Source organism: Vulpes lagopus, chromosome 18 (genome assembly GCF_018345385.1).
Source record: "Vulpes lagopus strain Blue_001 chromosome 18, ASM1834538v1, whole genome shotgun sequence".
Lineage (NCBI taxonomy): Eukaryota > Metazoa > Chordata > Mammalia > Carnivora > Canidae > Vulpes > Vulpes lagopus.
In genome coordinates, this window is record NC_054841.1 from 18,306,839 (window position 1) to 18,326,208 (window position 19,370).

The 19,370-nt window shown below is 39.9% G+C and overlaps 1 protein-coding gene across 3 annotated transcripts in view; it reads left to right on the forward strand.

Moving 5' to 3' along the window:
* Positions 1-19,370, forward strand: part of CHD6 (chromodomain helicase DNA binding protein 6) — a 176,518-nt gene that overhangs the window by 79,094 nt on the left and 78,054 nt on the right. For all 3 annotated transcript variants that reach the window (XM_041732424.1, XM_041732422.1, XM_041732423.1), the window contains 8 exons: positions 1,444-1,530; positions 1,722-1,856; positions 5,818-5,939; positions 7,166-7,409; positions 8,805-8,981; positions 9,599-9,742; positions 13,136-13,391; positions 14,395-14,605. In XM_041732424.1, coding sequence (XP_041588358.1) covers positions 1,444-1,530; positions 1,722-1,856; positions 5,818-5,939; positions 7,166-7,409; positions 8,805-8,981; positions 9,599-9,742; positions 13,136-13,391; positions 14,395-14,605 — 1,376 coding nt within the window. The remainder of the gene's footprint in view (positions 1-1,443; positions 1,531-1,721; positions 1,857-5,817; positions 5,940-7,165; positions 7,410-8,804; positions 8,982-9,598; positions 9,743-13,135; positions 13,392-14,394; positions 14,606-19,370) is intronic.

The window sequence follows — 19,370 nt, forward strand, 5'->3', positions numbered from 1 at the left end:
AGATGTGGAAACTAGACTGCATAGTGCTAGTGCTAGAATCCGGGGCTCTGGAGCCAACTTACCAGGCTGCAGGTTCTGCTCACGTTGTTGTCCCCGCCCCCTCGCCCCCACACACACACACTAAATTAGGTGGCCTTGGGCCACTTGCATAAGCTCCTTCAGACCCAGTATCCTCAATGTAAAGCCTAATAGCATCAGCCTCACAGAAACACCTGTGAGGATTAAATGACTGGGTTTACAGGAGTGCTTAGCACAGTGCCTGGCCCATGGCCACTGTTCATAAGTGCTAGTGCTCTGCATCGTGAAGGGACCTGGAAACTTGGACTCCTAAGAACAGCTGAACGCCTTGAGTAGTTTCACCCAGATCAGATGGAGTTTTTTAAAGAGGCAGGATAGCGGAAGAATGAACTTAGTTACTGCTACTATGGGGGAAGCAGCAACACCAGCCATCCCCAGCTATAGAAAAGAAACTAGATTATATTTAATAGTAATAAAGATCATGATGCTACCACTGAGTAGACAGAGGTAAAACTGTCTTGGCAGTGTCAGGTCTTAGAGGCAGTAAATTCCCAAATAGAGAATAATGGAATCTGAGGGAGGGTTGCCAGGGATGTTATAAAAAGTATTCTTGTGTTGAAGATGAAACTAGATAGCCCCCAAAGTGCCTTCCAGCCACAGAGACAGTAAGAACATTCTGGTAGTCCAGGAGGAGGGCATCTGGGTAAGAAAGACCTGGGTAAGCATTCCAGTTCATACAGCTCTGTGGGCTTTGGTCATATTACTTATTTAACTTCTCTGAGTCAGTTTCCTCATCTGTAAAGTAGTTATGGCAACTAGTTCATAAAGTAGTTTTGAGACTTAAAGCACTTAGCTAGCGTTACTCCAGACATAGGTTAAATATTTCCAAGGAATACTTATTGTTTCGTAAGTACACTTTTTGGGGAAGCATAATGTACATGAAGGTAAATTCTAAGAGTGCAGGTCAGTGAATTTTTACAAAATGAACACACCTGTGTAGCTGCCACTTAGATCAGGAGATAGAACATTATTGGACCCCCAAAAACTCCCCTCATGCCTCATTCCAGTGTTTGCTACTATTTTTGCTATAAAGAAGAAAAAGCAACTTATTCTCAGTTTCCAAGGGTTATCTTTGGGATGAGAAGCAGTAAGAAAAAGGGAATCCTTGGCTGATTTTTGTGCAGTACTATAATGACCATTAGGAGAGTGACTCTGGCCATGGTGTAACCTATAAATTCAGTCACAGAGAGCAGGATTTGGGGACAGTGAAGAAAGTCTGTGCTGTGACTTTTATTCTCAAGCTACCCCTTCCATTCTGTGTTTCTTGATATGCCCAGAGTGGGAAGTCACTTACAGATGAAACCTAGGATGTTGGTTTTGAGGGAAGAGGGATGCTTTCTCATTCTTCTCCTTTGTTTGCACTAGCCTGATGAAGACTTGTTCAACCCAGACTACGTAGAAGTTGATCGCGTCCTGGAGGTGGCCCACACCAAAGATGCAGAAACAGGAGAGGTGGGTGTTCCATCATTTTGACTCGCCTATGGAGCCTTCCCTTCTTACTACATATTTTGCTTGTTTTGTTAACATGTGGTCTATTTTAATGGCATTGATCTGTGATAGGGTGGGTTTTTCAGAGGTTGGCCAGAGTATGATCAACCCCTTTAATCTAGTAGAACATAAATTCCTCTCCTATCTCTCACCAGGAAGTGACACATTACTTGGTGAAGTGGTGCTCTCTGCCTTATGAAGAAAGCACATGGGAGCTGGAGGAAGATGTAGATCCTGCAAAAGTTAAAGAATTTGAGTCTCTTCAAGTTCTCCCTGAAATTAAGCATGTGGTAATGTATCCATATCCCAGTTTGGCACATGTTGTAACATGTAACTTTATGAACTCGCAGTCCTGGATGTCTGTGGGGCTGTGCTCAGAAGTGCTATTTGGGGGTGTCTTAACCTTTGGGTACTCTCCATTGAACTTGCAGTTTGGATGTTTTTCTACCTAAGTCAGATTTGGCTAGCACTCTGTCACCATTAGGTCCAGGCTCTGTTTTGAGGTGTGTGACACTTAAGAACCTTAAATACAAGCTTAGATTTCTTGGTATGTGGTGCTGTGTGGAGTCTATAATTTAGAACATGTAAGAAATACCTGACTTGGGAGAGAAGCTCAATAAATTCTTAGGGTCTTTCTTGTTTCCTATTACCTCTTGTTCCATCAGTGATCTTTTTTCTTTGTTTTTATCCTTTGCTTTTACTCAATTGGAATGTTCTTAAGGGGAAGAACTATCTTTTATCTATAGATACCTGGGCTTCACAGAGGGAACATAAGTTTTCAAAATACACGTATTTAATCAGTTTGTTTTTCTGATTCTGAATTAATCCCACCCAGCTGCATAAATGTCGCAGGGAACCCTACAAGTAGTTGTATATGGAATGTCAATAATTAAAAGGATATAGACTACAAAAAAAATAATAATAAAATAAAAGGATGTAGACTTAGGATAGAGCCTGATTAAGATGTGACTCGGGAAGAGAATCAGAGTTGAATATGGCTGTAGACTGGAATGGTAAGTTTCTATTTTTAAAAAGTCACCACTTTTATATGAAAAACCCTTATCCAATTCCTTATTATTACTTATCGTTGTTATTATGTCCCTGGAAAGTAAGGGCTTAGGAGATATGAGCTTGACATTCATTGAACTTGGATCTCTGTCAGAGTCCACTCAAAAGCGGTGTTTAGTTTTTGTTTTTTGGCATATGAAATGTCTGGAGGAATCTTGAGGTGCAGAACTGTGATTAGAAATCTATATAGTTTTTAATGGTTTTTTGTCCACTTGACTGATTAATAAATTTCTCTTTCAGTCCTCTCCTACAACTATTGTCTGTTGTTAATTCATCATTGTTCAACATCTTGCCGTTGGCTGACTCTTGAGTGACATATAATAAGAAAGTGCACACCCAGCCCCCAGGAGCTCACAGATTAATGGAAGAGGCATGTGCGTGCGTGGACATACATGGCACCAGACTGATGGGGACATGTGGCACAATGCAGGAACAAACCAGTGTGGGGGCAGAGAGAGGAGGGCATTTCCATTCTGAAGCTAATTGTATGTTATCTCAGAGTAATCAGGATTCTCTCTCTCAGGATAGAATCTCTCTGAGGATTCTATCCTCAGGCTGAGGATACTCTCTCAGCCTGAATCCCACTTATTTCCTCAGACTGACTACATGCATTTGGCAAGAATATGAATTCTCAAGTGTTTTCAGGCAGTTTTACTTTTCCTTTACTACTTTGCTATTGCGATGCTGCTGTTTTCATCTCTCAGTGAACCATGGTATTATTTCACACTTGTCTCTTTGTTTCTCAGTTATTTGTTCTCTCATTTAAAATGCACATTTTGAAATTTTATCTCAAAACTTCTAACTTGGAATGGTAGCTGATCATATAACTAAAGCTGTCTTTTTAAGGACCAGCTCCAAACAGGAGTTTACCTGAATAATTTTTTTTTTAAGGGATCTTACTCAGGCTTTGAAGTTGACACAAATAGGACATCCTATACTTGAAAACTTTTTGTTAAAAATTGGTTACGTATAGGTAAAATATGGAATTTTTAGAAAGCAAGAGGTGACATTGTCCATGACGATTGTGCAAAGTTGGAGCAGTCTTTCAGTAGGCAGGACCCACTGTGGAGACTCAGAGTCCCTTCTCCTCCTTTGAGTTAGCTAAGTAGCCACTGAGGGTTGTGGGGCCCTGGGGTAAGTGGTTTCCTGTAGTCTGTACCCCTTAGGAGACAACCAGAAGCTTCCAGCTGATTTCAGGTCTTGTGCTCAGATGGCTGAAATTTCTGGCCAGTAGGTGATGTTAAACTAAACCCCTTAGCCCTGGGGAAAGGGAAACCCAGGGGAGAGACTGGATAGGAGAGTGATGCCTCTGCTTTTGGAGTGCCACTAAGGCAGCAAAGTAAAAATCTGCAGTGAAATTCCATCCTCTGGTACTTACAGTGCTGAGAGTGAGTCACTTAAATCACTGGAGGAACATTCCAGAAAGTCTCCCCACAGTATCTAGTACAGTAGGAGAGCATGCCCGATTAAAGGGGTACATAGACTTTAGGGGAACCACACTGGTTCCTGTGAGTTAAGAAGAACGTAATTTCTTTAAGGGAACAGAACAAGAGGGTTTTTATAGGCATACCTTGCTTAAAAGCTTTTTCTTTAAATCATTGTTTTCTTACATAAAAAAAATTGTTTTCTCCCTTATTTTAAAAGCACCTGTATCTGTACCTTAGTAATAATACACTAGCAATACTTTTCAGCAGGATCCTATTTTAAAGGGCTTAGCCTAACTGCGGCTGTAGTAATTTTATAGTAAGCTGTGATGTGTATTTTTCTGAAAGATCATGGACAGATTGCACTTACCTCCAAATATCAATGATGTAATTGGGGATATATTATTAATTTCATGTGCAAATTGTTTAATTTAGGTAATAAGGAATTCCAGTTATAAACTGTATTGTACTCCAGAGCAGAATTACCAAAGACTAAAACTGTTTAGAAAAGTTACAGTCTCAAAATTCTCATTTGTAACTATAGCTATAGCTAGGAATTTTTAATTTTTAAGGCTATAAACTGTTAATTTGGGGGCTCAGTTTGTCTATAAACAAAATAACCAAGTCTATGTCCAAATAATATAAAATCTAAATAATTAAAATTTTTGGATGGGAAGTCACCACACCTAAAGATTTAAGCTTTCTTCCGATTGGGGCACCAGCGTTGCTTGGTCGGTTAAGTGTCTACCTTTGGCTCAGGTCATGATCCCAGGGTCTTGGGATCGAGCCCCACATTGGGCTCCTTGCTCCATGGGGAGCCTTTTTCTCCCTCTGCCTGCCGTGCTCTCTCTCTGTGTCAAATAAATAAAGAAGATCTTTAAAAGAAATTTTTCCCTGGTTAATTGAAATTTCAATGAGATTTTTAAGAGAACTTGACAAATTGATTCTAAAGTTATACAGAATAGTGAATAAGATAGAATAGCTGAGACATTTTTTGAAAAATAATTCCCTAATCAGATAAAAGGCTTTAATAATTTAAAAATTGGGTTTTATTGCAGTACTAGACAGTACAATGGAACAAAACGAAGAATCTAGATGGAGCTCTGTGGATATATTGAAATTTAGTATGTGATGAATATGGCATTTCATATAAATAAAGAGAAGATTGATTATATTTAGAAATCAGTATTTCATATGGAAAAATAAAATAATAAGACTGCTATTATGTTTATGGGGTGTTTAAGGAATTTGCATTTTTGATTTTATAGGCTTTTTGCCTTATACTGACTCTAGGAACTAATCAGTGAAATATTTGACCTACCATGCTTTCCTGAACTGATGCCATACGCACAAAGAAAATACGAAGAGAAATTATGTATAGAAACCAAAAACACCTGACTACTCTTGGTTTGTAGGGAGATGGAAGTGTAAGTGAGAGTGACATCTAGGAGTCTGGGTAAAACAGTATAATACTAAACAAGACTGTAGGTGAATCTGTTTCTTTTCTTCATTAATTACTTGCAAATTTTATAGAGATGTTCTAAGTTTAATCTGGTGAAATCTAGAAAATATAGGGGCTTGCCTTATATCGGTGGGGGGGGGTATGTGTGTGTACACATCTAAAGCAGCTAGAAGCTAGCTTTAGGACACTGCTTTGAGACTTGCCACTTTCCCATTATTATCCTGTGTCCCTATTCATGTTATCCATCCTCAAACATCATTCTCTGTGTATTTTATTCTCTCTGCCTTCCTCCACTAGGAGCGGCCTGCTTCAGATTCCTGGCAGAAACTGGAGAAGTCGCGAGAGTATAAGAACAGTAACCAGCTCCGGGAGTACCAGCTGGAGGGGATGAACTGGCTTCTTTTTAACTGGTATAACAGGTGAGGAACCAGAACCAGTGCTATCTTCACGGACTTATCCTCCCAGGTGTTTGTACCTGGGGGTAGATTGTCCCCTTAGCCTGCTTAGAGCAGCAGTAGCTGGCAAGGTGGTAAGAGAGTGCAACCTGGCCGTGTGTTTAGGGTAGTAATCTTTGTATATGTATATGAGGCATGCCAAGACTCCACATTCCAACCACAGGAATGGTTTTAGACATTGTTGACTTTGTGCTGCTTTTTTCTTTGCCATTCTTGCCAAAAGGTTAGGCCCAACCTAGAGGAAGCAAAATCCAAAAGATCATTATCTCTGAGTCTTTAGAAAAAAATTGGGTCTAAAAGGAAATGGATCTGGATTATAGCCCCAACTCTGCTACTTGTTTGTGAGCCCTGGATATTATAGACTTGAGCTGTACCACTCAGTTTTGGACTCTTCCATGTTTCAGTTCCCATCACAATCTACATGAAACAGATGAACTTTGAAATTTTTGTAATGTTCTACTGTGTACCCTAGTATGGATTCTAAAGATAGCATACCGTAGTGGAGAACACACAAGAACACAGGAACTGCAAACTTCTGGAGGGTCTAGGACAAGGTAACCTGTGTCCTAGAAGCCTGTGCCACTTATTCGCACAGCCCCTTGGAGCACTGCTCACCTGAGTTTTCCAGTGCCTTCTGTCCTGTGAGGAGTGAGATTGAGGGGGGCCACACCCTCCGAGTGTCAGCTCTGTGCAGTTTCGAGTTCTGGGCCACTAAAGAGACCAACATTTTTACTCTATAAGAAATTTATTTCTTAGAGAAATAAATTGTGAGTTAAAAGTTTATCCTCTGACACAAAAAATGGACAAGGAAAATCACAATGACTTCTCTTTTTATTTTTGCATTGACTTCCATGAAGTTTGTCAGATACAGAAATTGGCTTAGTTTTAAAGCAAATATTTTTTCTCATTGTATCTATTATTTTAATTTTTAGTATTTTCAGTTTATATTCTATGGACCTCTTTCCTATATTTTCTCCCAAGTTGCCCTAATTCCTTTTTGGAAGAAGGTAGGGTATAAAGCATAAGACTAAAAATGTGCCTCAGTTGCATCTGTGGAAAATGCTGAGAAGGCCCTTCACTGATGACCTTCCAATTCAAGGTGTGCTTCTAAAGTATCTTTTTAGTTATACCCAACCTCTACCTCTTTCCTATATTGATGATGAATTATCTGTATTTCTTAATCTTTGCAGAAAAAATTGTATTTTGGCTGATGAGATGGGCCTTGGGAAAACCATCCAGTCTATCACATTCCTCTCAGAGATATTCCTCCGGGGAATCCACGGCCCATTCCTCATCATCGCCCCACTCTCCACCATCACAAACTGGGAGCGGGAGTTCAGGACATGGACAGAGATGAATGCCATTGTGTACCATGGCAGCCAGATCAGCAGGCAGATGATCCAGCAGTATGAGATGGTATACAGAGATGCACAGGTGAGTCTTACACAGGTCTCAGACCTGGTGCCAGCTTGATGTCATCATTTCAAACAGCCTTCCTGTCACTTGTCTTCAAGAGTTTTAATGCCCTGCACCTTGAGTTACTGTTGACTGACTTTGTAGAGTCTTAACGTTTATTGAGGCAGACTTCTTGCTCCCCCTTGGCAGTTTAGTTTGTGATAAGCATAGGATTTGTAGGGCATGCTTTCCACTCTCTAAAAAATGCCAGAGGCTCTTTTTAGGATACTGAAAGCTTGGCTTCATAGTTGACTTATGAAGTTGCTTTTACATGCAGAAGATTTTTTATCTGACTTGTTATATGCTCAGTGAAAAAAAGTGAGCGGAAGAATTAGTATACAGAGGATGGGTTCCTAGCCAGGGAGTTTTGGAGGGGATGTTAACACATTTAACAGGGAAGGATAAAGAGAAGACAGGATTCTCAAATTGTTAAAAGCACACTAATTGGAGGACTTGGCGGGGGTTTGTTACTTATAGTCACTTTACTGAGTATGCTGGTTTGTCCGGGCCACTGGTTTTTATTATCAAGCAAGGTGAAAATTAAATGAATCTAATCAGAGGAAAGTCAGTGTTCTCCCCCACGGATTTCATTAACAGCAAAAGGAGACACTTAGAAGAAATTTAAGACATGCTCTAACATGGTATGCAGCTCTGCTCTTTAAATGTTTTGGTAACACTAAGATAGGTAAAAGACAAAGATGTGTCCTGCCCAGTGCCTCTTATCCCAGGCCAGTCAGGAACATTACTTTGAAACCTGTGCTGGAACCCCAGTTACAAGGTAAAATTAACCGTATCTGAATAGGAGCAAAGGAGATCTCCTTGGGTATTCAGGCTCTGCGTTGTTGAGACCAGCCCTGGCTGGGTGTGTTTGAATCAATACCATGGCATTTTTTTTTTTAAAGATTTTATTTATTTATTCATAAGAGATGGAGAGACAGAGAGGCAGAGGGAGAAGCAGGCTCCATGCAGGGAGCCCGACGCGGGGCTCGATCCCAGGTCTCCAGGATCAGGCCCTGGGCTGAAGGCGCTAAACCGCCAAGCCACCGGGGCTGCCCCTTACCATGGCAATTAATACATAATAAATAAAAAGCTTCCTTGCAGTGTCTTCCATATTTACTTACAAGTCTGGCCATTGTGAGAGCCCGTGTCTCTTACTTGTGTTTCATCGATGCAATGAGGTCTCTCTCTTGTCTAAATAGCTGGTTCATCCTTATATATTCTCTTTCCGCAAACAAGGAAGTACAGCGTTTACTGGCTTCTCTTACCTAGGCTCTAGCATTTTACAGTCCTGCCTCCTCTGCTTCTGTTGGGAGCACATTAGCTGAATTCTGTAGTCATGACATAAAGCTTCACCTTCCATTGTGTCACCCTCAGGGAAACCCCCTTTCAGGAGTCTTCAAGTTCCATGTTGTCATCACAACGTTTGAGATGATCCTGGCAGACTGCCCGGAGCTGAAAAAGATTCACTGGAGCTGTGTGATCATTGATGAAGCCCACAGATTGAAGAACAGGAACTGCAAACTTCTGGAGGGTCTAAAGCTCATGGCCCTGGTGAGAGCTAGCAAGCTCATTACATTAACACAGGTTCCATCTATTCAGTATGGAAGCATTCTGTAGCCATTCTGCATTGTAGCTAACTTGTACAGAGTCTGTTTATTCTCTTCTTTTTTTTTTTTTTTTTTTTTTTTTTTGCCTTCTATACCTGTGATAGTGTAGGAAATCAGAAGAGTTTTTTTGTTACAAACTGGGTCAATAATTGGACCTTTGCCACAAATAGATTCCCAAGAGGACCCAGGGTAGCCTTAAATAGCATGAAATTTGTGACCTGGTTATGTAAGGTGTTTTGGCTTGTTTCCAAGACCTTGAATGATCCGGTACCAAGGATGATGGCCTTGGCCCAATGCCCAGTATGTAGAGGGTAGTAATAATGAATGAATGTTGCTTTTACTAACGTGAAATTGCTGCTAGAATCAATGATGTAAAAGGAATGTTTATCTTTTTATTGACTATACCGACCATGAAATTGTGACATCCTATCTTTTCATTAAAACAAAACCTAATTGCCCCAAAGTGAGTACAGAATGCCCTGGCTTGATCCCCCCCGCCCCCCAAAGCATACTGTTTTGGTGGCTCAAACATTGCTCATTTTGTACTGTTAATTTGTGCAGGAACACAAAGTGCTGCTCACTGGGACACCCTTGCAGAACTCTGTGGAAGAGCTCTTCAGCTTGCTGAATTTTCTGGAGCCATCACAGTTTCCTTCAGAGACTGCTTTCTTGGAGGAATTTGGAGATCTGAAAACAGAGGAACAGGTAAATAAGGGCCTGAAGGATTGACGATAATGTGGTGATTACCTTCACCATCAAGGAGAGAATAAGCCATTGTAGGGATAGGCATTAGCAAGTCCTCACATCTCTGCTAAAAAGAGCATTACCTCCTTTATTTAATTTGTTTTTATGTCAGGGAGGGTAAACTGATCATTAGGAGTTCTTACTACTCTGGAGGATAAATGAATCAACATCCAAAATACCCTGTATTAGCATATCAGGCCTCTTGCCTTCATTGATCTCACATGTGAGTTCAGTGATTTTGTTTCATCCTGAACTCAGGAGCGTGGTGCCTTCTTCTGCTTTCCTCATCCTTCATCTTTCCTCCTACATCCTGCAACATGTTCCCAAGCTCATCTTCCTGAGTATAACAAACTACACAGGTAGTGAGGAAAAGAAGGCAGTCATATACTAGAAGAGTTGGTAAGTCCAATTTTGTCCAAATCAACCAGATTGGTTTTCAGAGATCTAGTCCTGAATCCATCTTATTGGACTAAAAGCTAAATCAGAACAGCCAACATTAATAAGTATCTATTATATGTGATGGGTAGAAATCTTGACTAGAAATTATGGAAATAAGCCAGACAAGTTGAAATGCTATAAGAGGAACAAGTAATAGAACGGAGATTTTAGAAGAAAAAAGATCACGTCTGGGAATTGGGAAAGCCTTTGTGGACAGAGAGCAATTTGGAAATGGGACTTTGAAAGGTTGGTATATTTTCCGTTGTGGAGAGAGAAAAGATGGTGACTGGTTTGCACAGGAGAAAAAAAACACCTGGCATAATCTGCCATGGAATTTATTCGGTTGTAGGGAATCATCTGGTTGAGCTGGAAACTGTGTCGATGAATTGTGGAGCATGAGGCCAGAGAGGGTGAGGGTTATATCATGGGAAGGTCTTGAAAGATGGCTTGAAGTATTTGAGAGGTATTAGGGAAGCAATGCAAAGATTTAATTGCAGGGATGACATAATTAGTTATGCTAAATTAACCTAGCAATGGTGTGAGAGTGGGTTGGGGCAGAGAATTGGGTAACTGAGAAGGTTTGGGAATTTCACTAACAGATGTCAGGAGTACATTCTGTGGTTCCAGTCTGTTTCTACTTCTGTGACAAGTCAGACTTTGAGGGCAGTGAATAATCCAGCTTCATTCCACTTCTCTATGTTTGCAGTATCTATTGATCTTTCAAAAGCCAGCTCCCAACCCTCTCTCCATTTTTGGACCATTAGCAATGTGTCCTCTTCTCCCGTTGCACTTATTTTGTGGTATGCATTTTTTCTTCTTCCTAGACAATGACCTCCTTGAGGACAAGGCCCACCTCTTCTCCAGGTTGTGTTTGTTGTATTGACCAGCACAGTGTCTGGCATATAGTATACTCTAAATGATTCAAGGTATGAACCAAGCGAAGGGCAAAGCTGAACCCAGCATGTGGCAGATTGGCATTTGTCCATATCTTTAATAATTATCTACGTGTGTCTTTCCCTTTGGGATCTTATATAGTAATTCCTAATCCACTTGGGGGATAGATTCCTAAGTACCGTGGTCGATAAAATCAAGGTCCCAGAAATGGGTTAGATTTAAGGTTGTGGTTAGTTAGGAGAAAACTTTAAAAAGGGCATCAAATGTCTGTATTTTAAATCACAGAAAAAAAAAGTTCCAAAATGTATCAGCTTCCAAATGAAGCATGTTCATCATTGTTTAAAATCTGTTCTACTGACTCTGCTAAATCACTGTCTGTAAGTCATTTTGTATTTTTTTTTTCAGGAGCATTGATTCTGCACACAACTTTTTTATGCAGAATGTACCCCCTTTTAATACATTTTTTTTAAAGATTTATTTGAGAGACAGAGATAGCGAGAAAAAGCACAAGCAAAGGGGAGGGACAGAAGGATAGGGAGAGCAGGCTCCCGGCTGAGCAGGGAGCCTGACATGGGGCTCAATCCCAGGACCTCAAGATCATGACCTGAGCCAAAGGCAGACACTTAACCATCTAAGCCACCCGGATGTACCCTAAAACGTTTTTGAACAGCCCTTTATAACTTAAAACTCAGTCTTTTGCACTTGCCCTTCCTTATTTTATTTTTCCACCTGGATTAATCTTACAGGTCTCATGTTTTAGCTCAGGGTTAAGTCAGGCGCCTTGGTTTTTGAATCCCTTGTCTGTCATTGTCTTCTTGGGAGAGGAAGCAAGTCACCTTGCCAGTGCAGTCGGGTGAATAGAGATGTACTGTCCAGGTCTGAGCTTTTAGGAGAAGAACAGACAAAACATAGCAGAGACTACTACTGTCAGTTCAAAGTGCCCCTGAGATGACAGCTCATGTGATGGCATGAGAGACCTCATCTTACAGCATCAATTCCCTACATGCTGCTACACCAAACATGTTTGCTGCTGTTACTTAGAAGCTGTAGGAGGGGTCTGCTTCCAGAGTGCCTCTACTTCTTCTTTTTTTATTTTTTAAACCTAAAATATGATTGACCTGTAACTTTAGTGTCAGGTGTGCATGATAATGATTCGATATATGTACATATTATGAAATGATCACCGTAATAAGTCTAGTTAACATTTGTCACATATGTAGCCACCGTTTTTTCTCTAGTAATGAGGACTTTTAAGATCTCCTCTCCTAGCTGCTTTCAGTTATACAGTATTATTAACTATAGTCATTGTGGTCTAAATTACATTCCTGGGACTTATTTTGTAACGGAAAGTTACCACCCCCTTTGAGCCCCCTTCACACATTTTGCCCACCCCTCAGTTGCCTCTACTTTTTACTTTGTTCTCTCAGCATTAAGTGTAATGTGTCACTTGTCCCTCCTATAGCTAAAGTTGTCCTCAGGTTATGGCTGCACAGTGTGGGCGTGTTTGAGAGGCGTTTGTTTTCTCCATCCTAGAGAGTAGGTACTGTCTTTTATATCTTTCTCCTTTTATCTGTTGTAAGGTTGCCACCTAGGTTCTCAGTGACTGTTTGGGAATTAAAACCAGGAGCCCCCCCCCCCCTTTAATTATTTATTTATTTATTTATTTATTTATTTATTTATTCATGAGAGACACACAGAGAGAGGTAGAGACATAGGCAGAAGCAAGCTCCATGTGGAGAGCCTGATGTGGGACTTGATCCCAGGACCCCGGGTCACACCCTGAGCCGATGGCAGATGCTCAACCATTGAGCCCCCAGGTGTCCCAAAACTGGATCCCTTTTTTTCTTGAGGTCCAATTATAAACTCCCCATGTTTAGGGATCAGTCATGATCTTTCATGTCATCTACTACCACCATACTATGATTAGATGCCCAGGAGAGTGTGGTAAAAGTTGGAATACCTCAGTAATCAACCATTAAAATCTGATATGGGCAGGTGAACAGGTCTCATTTCTCTGGACAGGTGAAGAAACTGCAGTCTATCCTAAAACCCATGATGCTTCGGCGGCTGAAAGATGATGTGGAAAAGAACCTTGCTCCCAAACAAGAGACGATCATTGAAGTAGAGCTGACCAATATCCAGAAAAAGTACTACCGTGCCATCCTGGAGAAGAACTTTTCCTTCCTGACCAAGGGTGCAAATCAGCACAACATGCCCAATCTCATCAACACCATGATGGAGCTGAGAAAGTGCTGTAACCATCCGTATTTGATCAATGGTGAGTCGGCGAAGCAGGGAACAGCTCAGGACTGCTGTGGACCTCTGCCAGAAGCTAATGATAACCAGCAGTCCTATGTTTTGAGTTCCATTAAATGCTAGGATATATGTATGCTTTTCTGTGATGTATGGGGTTCAGAGTGGTTGGTGGATCTGGGTAAGCCATCTGGTAGTGAGTGCACAAAGCTAATTTCTCTACCAACTCTCTGCCATCAGAGAGGATGGACAGCACTCATCAATCTGCTATCCTGTATTTACTTGCAGTCCAGCACATACTGTGCACTTTGGGACAGGGAATTGTATTACTTAGCTGAATAAATGATCGTGATGCTATCAAATTAAAACTCTCTGCAGATAAATTAACAGTTAATTATACTAACTAGAGAACACATCAGAAGCTTTTTTTTAACAATAAAACTTTCTGATAAAATTTTACATCAAATTGTAGCTTGAATTTGCTTACAGCTAGTTTTTATGATATCAATAGGTTTGTCCTTTTGTCACCTTTCTGTAGAGGTTTCTTTTTTTTTTTTTTTATAATTTTTATTTATTTATGATAGTCACAGAGAGAGAGAGAGAGAGGGGCAGAGACATGGCAGAGGGAGAAGCAGGCTCCATGCACCGGGAGCCTGATGTGGGATTCGATCCCGGGTCTCCAGGATCACGCCCTGGGCCAAAGGCAGGCACCAAACCGCTGCGCCACCCAGGGATCCCTCTGTAGAGGTTTCTTTACTTGTATGATTCACCTTGATATCTCCAGTTCTTTCTCTACTTGGTAAGGTTTGCCAGGAAAGCAAAAGCACCTGTTTTCTCTGCAAAATGGCCCTGGTGCCACTGCAGAACCCTCTGCTGAGGGCACAAAGTATGCACACAGAGCATCGCCTCACTGGACTGTTGGTCTGGATCTAGAAATTCATTTCATTTCTTACAGGATCTGTAGAGCAAAAAGCAGTTTTTACCCTCAGAGTTTGTTCAAGGAATAGTTTTGTTCCATTCCTTTTCAGGGGCAGAGGAGAAAATTCTGGAAGATTTCCGAAAAACTCACAGTCCTGATGCCCCTGACTTTCAGCTGCAGGCCATGATTCAAGCAGCAGGGAAACTGGTGCTGATTGATAAACTGCTCCCTAAGCTGATTGCAGGTGGTCACAAAGTACTCATCTTCTCCCAGATGGTGCGATGTCTCGATATCCTGGAAGATTATCTCATCCAGAGAAGGTGAGAACTTCCTTCAAAGCTGTGCATCAGATGCTGCAGGCAATTCCTTTTTTTGGGTACCTTTTTATTCATTTAAAAATGATGTTTTAACAACAACAAAGCATTCAAACATGGAGAAAAGTAATCTCTTCCTAAAGATTGACTGAAATTCAGAGTTAAATCCTGTGACCAAGTAGGCCCAATTTTAACTGCCTAAAGGGAATTTCACAGCCTCTGATATGGAGCCCTTGTTTTACTTAAAAGGTTAAGAAAATAATGCATTTACTTTTTTTTTCTCCCTTAATAATGATGAGAGAAATACTACCTGGAAAGCATCACTGTATCAAGTTGCTAAAAGAGTATAAGTTGACAGCTCACAAAAAAATTGGGTATACTTTATGTCCTTTCTCAGCAAACCCTCTAAGGTTTTATGATACACTAGCTGTGGCATTCCAATCTATTTTCTTGTTCATACTCCTATAATTCCTTGAGCCTAAGTTCCATCACTCACACAGGTAAACAGTCTGTGGTGTTATGTTATATGGGTTGTTTCGATTCTGTGTGGACACTACATTTGTCACTTTATATAGTGGACTTTACGTTCCCAGTCACTGGGATACATCAATGATCCAATGATGATAAATGGATTTTTAAGAATTTGTGCAATGATAAAAGACTTTTCAAGGTCATAGAAACTATTAGTTTAGGCATTGCTAAGTTTAAAGGAAAGCTTTGGTTTCATAAAGTAATCACAGCAAATCACAGTTGTCTTAAATATTCTGATCTTAAAAATCCTGTTAGGTGTTGTAACATGTAATTGATAGAAGAAGTGTTAACAGAACTGACACATTCAGCAGTGGGATATGCTGACATTTAATGTGACATAAATCGTTCTCCAGAATCAAATTAGACAATAAAAGAATTCCTCAGAGTCCTACAGTGGAGGTCTTTAGGTAGAGAATTCTTGAGATGTGTATTATTTTTTTCTTTGGGAAGGTATAATGAGTAAATCAAAACTAGTTAACGCAATTTCATATTTTATAAATTTACTATAGATTAGGAACCCATTGCCAAAAACTTGCTTCTTATATTATCTGACTCTTCAAAATATATACAACTACTGACTCGCAGTTTGTTTTTTAAAAGAACCTCCCCTGCAAAATGGGTAACAGTGTAATAAACAGACTTTTACCAAATACAGATGTCTCATAGCTCCCTTTTATGCTCTTTGTCCTTATCATCTATTGCTCATTTTGTTTTCAAATTATTTAAGTATTAAATTTCCTTTGAAAAGTCAGATATATATGACCTTACCACTGACTCCAAGCTCCCACTCATACACAAGATGGAATATCTTTTCTATTTTGTGCACACAAACATTTAGTTTTGTCGTCCATTTGTTAATATTCTACATTCTATTTTGTAGTTCACCTTTTTAATATATCATGAGTTTTTTAAAAATTCATTTTCTACAGCCTGGTTTTGATGACACCATATGTTGTTCCCAGTTTTTCAGGATTTTAAGGAACCCTGTAGCTGTCCCTTTAGGGTCATTGTGAATGTTTCCAGTTGTTTCCTTAGGCTAAGTTCTGATGTACACTTTTAAAAGCACTTGATACATATTTCCAAAATACCCTCTGGAAAGATATTGTTAGCTTTATGCCTTTCAACAATGTACGAGAATGCTTTCTCTCCCCTTGCTTTTCCCCCCATACCCCACTTAATCTTAGCTAATTCAGTGAGCCAAAATTATGGTCTCTTAAGTTGTATTTCTGAATAATAATGAGAGTAAATATTTTTCTATATATATTAGCTATTTGCAGTTTTGTGTGTGTGAACTGCTTATTCGTGTTCTTCCATTTTCTGTTGCTCTTTGCCTTTTTATTATAAGAATTATTTGTTTACTTAAGAATATAGCATACTATTCCCTAGTATTGTTTTTTACTTTTTGTTTATGGGTATGATTTTTTTGTTTGTTTATCTTACTTTTAGAAGTTTCAAGTTTTCTAGTAGTCAAAACTCACATTTTAAAACAGCTTTAAATAAACTTAAATGCTTATTTATGCTTAAATTTAAGGTTAAATGCTTAAACTAATAGGCTTAAAAAGGCTTCCCCTATCTCTCAACCACACACTCAAATAAATATTCTTAAGTATTTTCTTTACGGTTTTTTGGTGTGGTTTCTTCACCCCAGCTGCATCAAACAGGGTTCTTCTGGCCTTAATATCATCATTAATTTTCTCTTTTTAATTTAGTTTTTATTCCAGGAAAGTTATACATGTACGTATTTTAAAGAGCCAAATTATTTTGTTAGACTTTCAAAAAAAGTACCTTTCCCAATAGCACCCATCCCACCCAGCCCTGAAACTATTACTGTAAACTCTTTATACTGTTTCTTTTGGTATTTATAGCTATACCTAAATAATGTTAGTAGTTGTAATTTCTTGATGATTTTCAGTTTGGTGTATTACCTGTTCCCACTATGGAAGATAAGCATTTGTTTTCTCTCATTGCCCCTCCTCCCCACATGACTCCTGCAAACACTAAGTGACAGCCCAGCCATCTAGTATGCTGCTTATAATTTTTTTCTTGCACAATTTTTTTCCCCTGAAACTGAAAATTCTTTTTTTATTTGATTGCCTGTCATTGTTTCCCTATGATAACTTTGGTTCCAAAATTCACCTCGATTGTGTAAGTCTCCTCTTGTGTTCAAGCGTGTCCACTCCGTCTGCTCAGAGCCACCTCTGGTAGGACCACCCATGGTGACCCTCTCCGGCCTGGTGCTCTTCCCTCCTGCTAACACACCACCACCTGTGCTCTCCTGCCTTCCCACTGACAAGTTTCTTTCCTTCCCTCTTGAATGAAATCTCCTCCTTGGTGGATCCCATGTATGGCCTCAGGGAGCTTCTGAGGGAGGATGGATGATAAGTGAATGTTGATACTCCCTGGAATATCTTCAGTTGACTCTTCCTTGAGTAGCACTTTGGCTGGGTTTGGGATTCTAGGTTAGAAGTAATTTCCCCACAGAATTTTGAGGGTTTGGTCCACTGTCTTCTAGCTTCCATTGTTGCTTCTTAGAAGTCCAAAGCCCTTGTGCTTCCTGGTCTGTGTATGTGACATGTTTTTTTCTATTCAGAAGCTTTGACTTTTCCTCTTTGTCCCAGGGCTCTGGAGTCATACACTGAACTGTCCTTTGTATGGGATCCGTTGAACTGGCTACTGATCAGGTCTTTCTCATCTGAGATCTGTGTTCCTTCAGTTCTGGGGAATTTGTATTTTTATCTTCCACTTTTTTCTCTTTGTGGACTCCTGTTATTTATATGTCAGACCTTCTAGACCGGTCACTTGATTTTCTTTACTATATTTTACTACACCTTTGGTGGGATTCTTTCTTCTCCTCTGTCCTCCCACCCCTAGGTTTTCATTTTTTCATTATGTAATTGTATTTTCAATTTCCTAGAATATTTTGTTCTCTAAAATATCAATTTTCATAGCATTCAACTGGTTGTTTCAGAGGTGCATTGTCTGCCTTTTTGAGATGAATCATCATAGAGGGATTTTGTTTTATTTTTTAATCTTCCTACAGTATCTGTTTTCTCCAAGTCAGATTTTTTTTTCTTTTTGTTCGTTTGTCTCCTTTTCATGTTAGAACTCTAGGTTGGCCTTTTTTTTTTTTTTTTTCCTTCTCCTTTCAGCACTTTTAAATGTTATTCCACTGTGTCCTGGCCCATGGTTTCTGATAAGAAGGTCTGTGGTCATTTAGGTTCCTATTCCCTTGTATGTAATGTGGTGTTTTACCAAGATTGTCTTTTGATTTTTAACAGTTTGTGATGTGTGGCATTCATCCTGTGTAGATTTCATTGAGCTTCTTAAATTTGTAAATGTTTATCTTTCATCCAACTTTGAAGTGCTTGGCCAGTTCTCCTTCAGTTTCTTTTTTTTCCTTTTGCTCCATTCTTTTGTTTCTTTGTGAGACTGCAATCACCTGTATGTTTGACCTTCTCATATTGTTCCACAGTCCATAGGCTCTATTCTTTTATTTGTTTCAGTCTGTTTTTTCTTCTTTTATCTGTCTTCTGATTCTTTTCTCTGTCAGTTTCCATTGTGCTAATTATTACACTCATCCAGTGCTTTCTTTTAGAGATTGTACTTTAGTTGTAAGCTTTCCATGTGATTCTTAACTTTTGTGTTCCTTTGCTGTGATTTCCTATCTTTACTATATACATTCTTCCCTGAGCATAATTGTAATAGCTGCTTTAATTATAACATGTTAGACTTGACACCTTAATAATGGGTCATGTTTCTCCTTTTTCTTTACACAAGTTTGTTGCATAATTTTGGTGTTTCCCCCTGAACATTGCGAATACTTTGTTGTGGAGATGCAAGATTCTGCTCTGGTACTGTGAAGATGGCGAGTTTGATCTGGAGGCAGTTCACTAGGGGAGACCCAGAATGCACATCCTGTCAGTGTTTCTGGTCAGCAGCAGCTCCAGTCTCAGCTGAGCTGCCTTAAGCCTCCTCAAGCATGTGTAAGTTGGAGAGATCAGCCAGTCTAGCTAGTGTTTGGTAGAGTCTGTAGCCAGAATTTGGGGTTCACTGTCTCTGTGTCTCTACTTTTAGTAGATCCCTTCTCACCCTCTGGCAGTACTCATTGCCCTAGATTCCTTCCTCTGGTGCCCCTGGTCCAAAAGATAGTGGCTTTTTATCAAGTTTGTAGCTGCCTTGCTCCTCTGCCACCATAACGGTGGCTTTGCCTTTGGCCAAAACTACAAATTTCTGCCTTCTT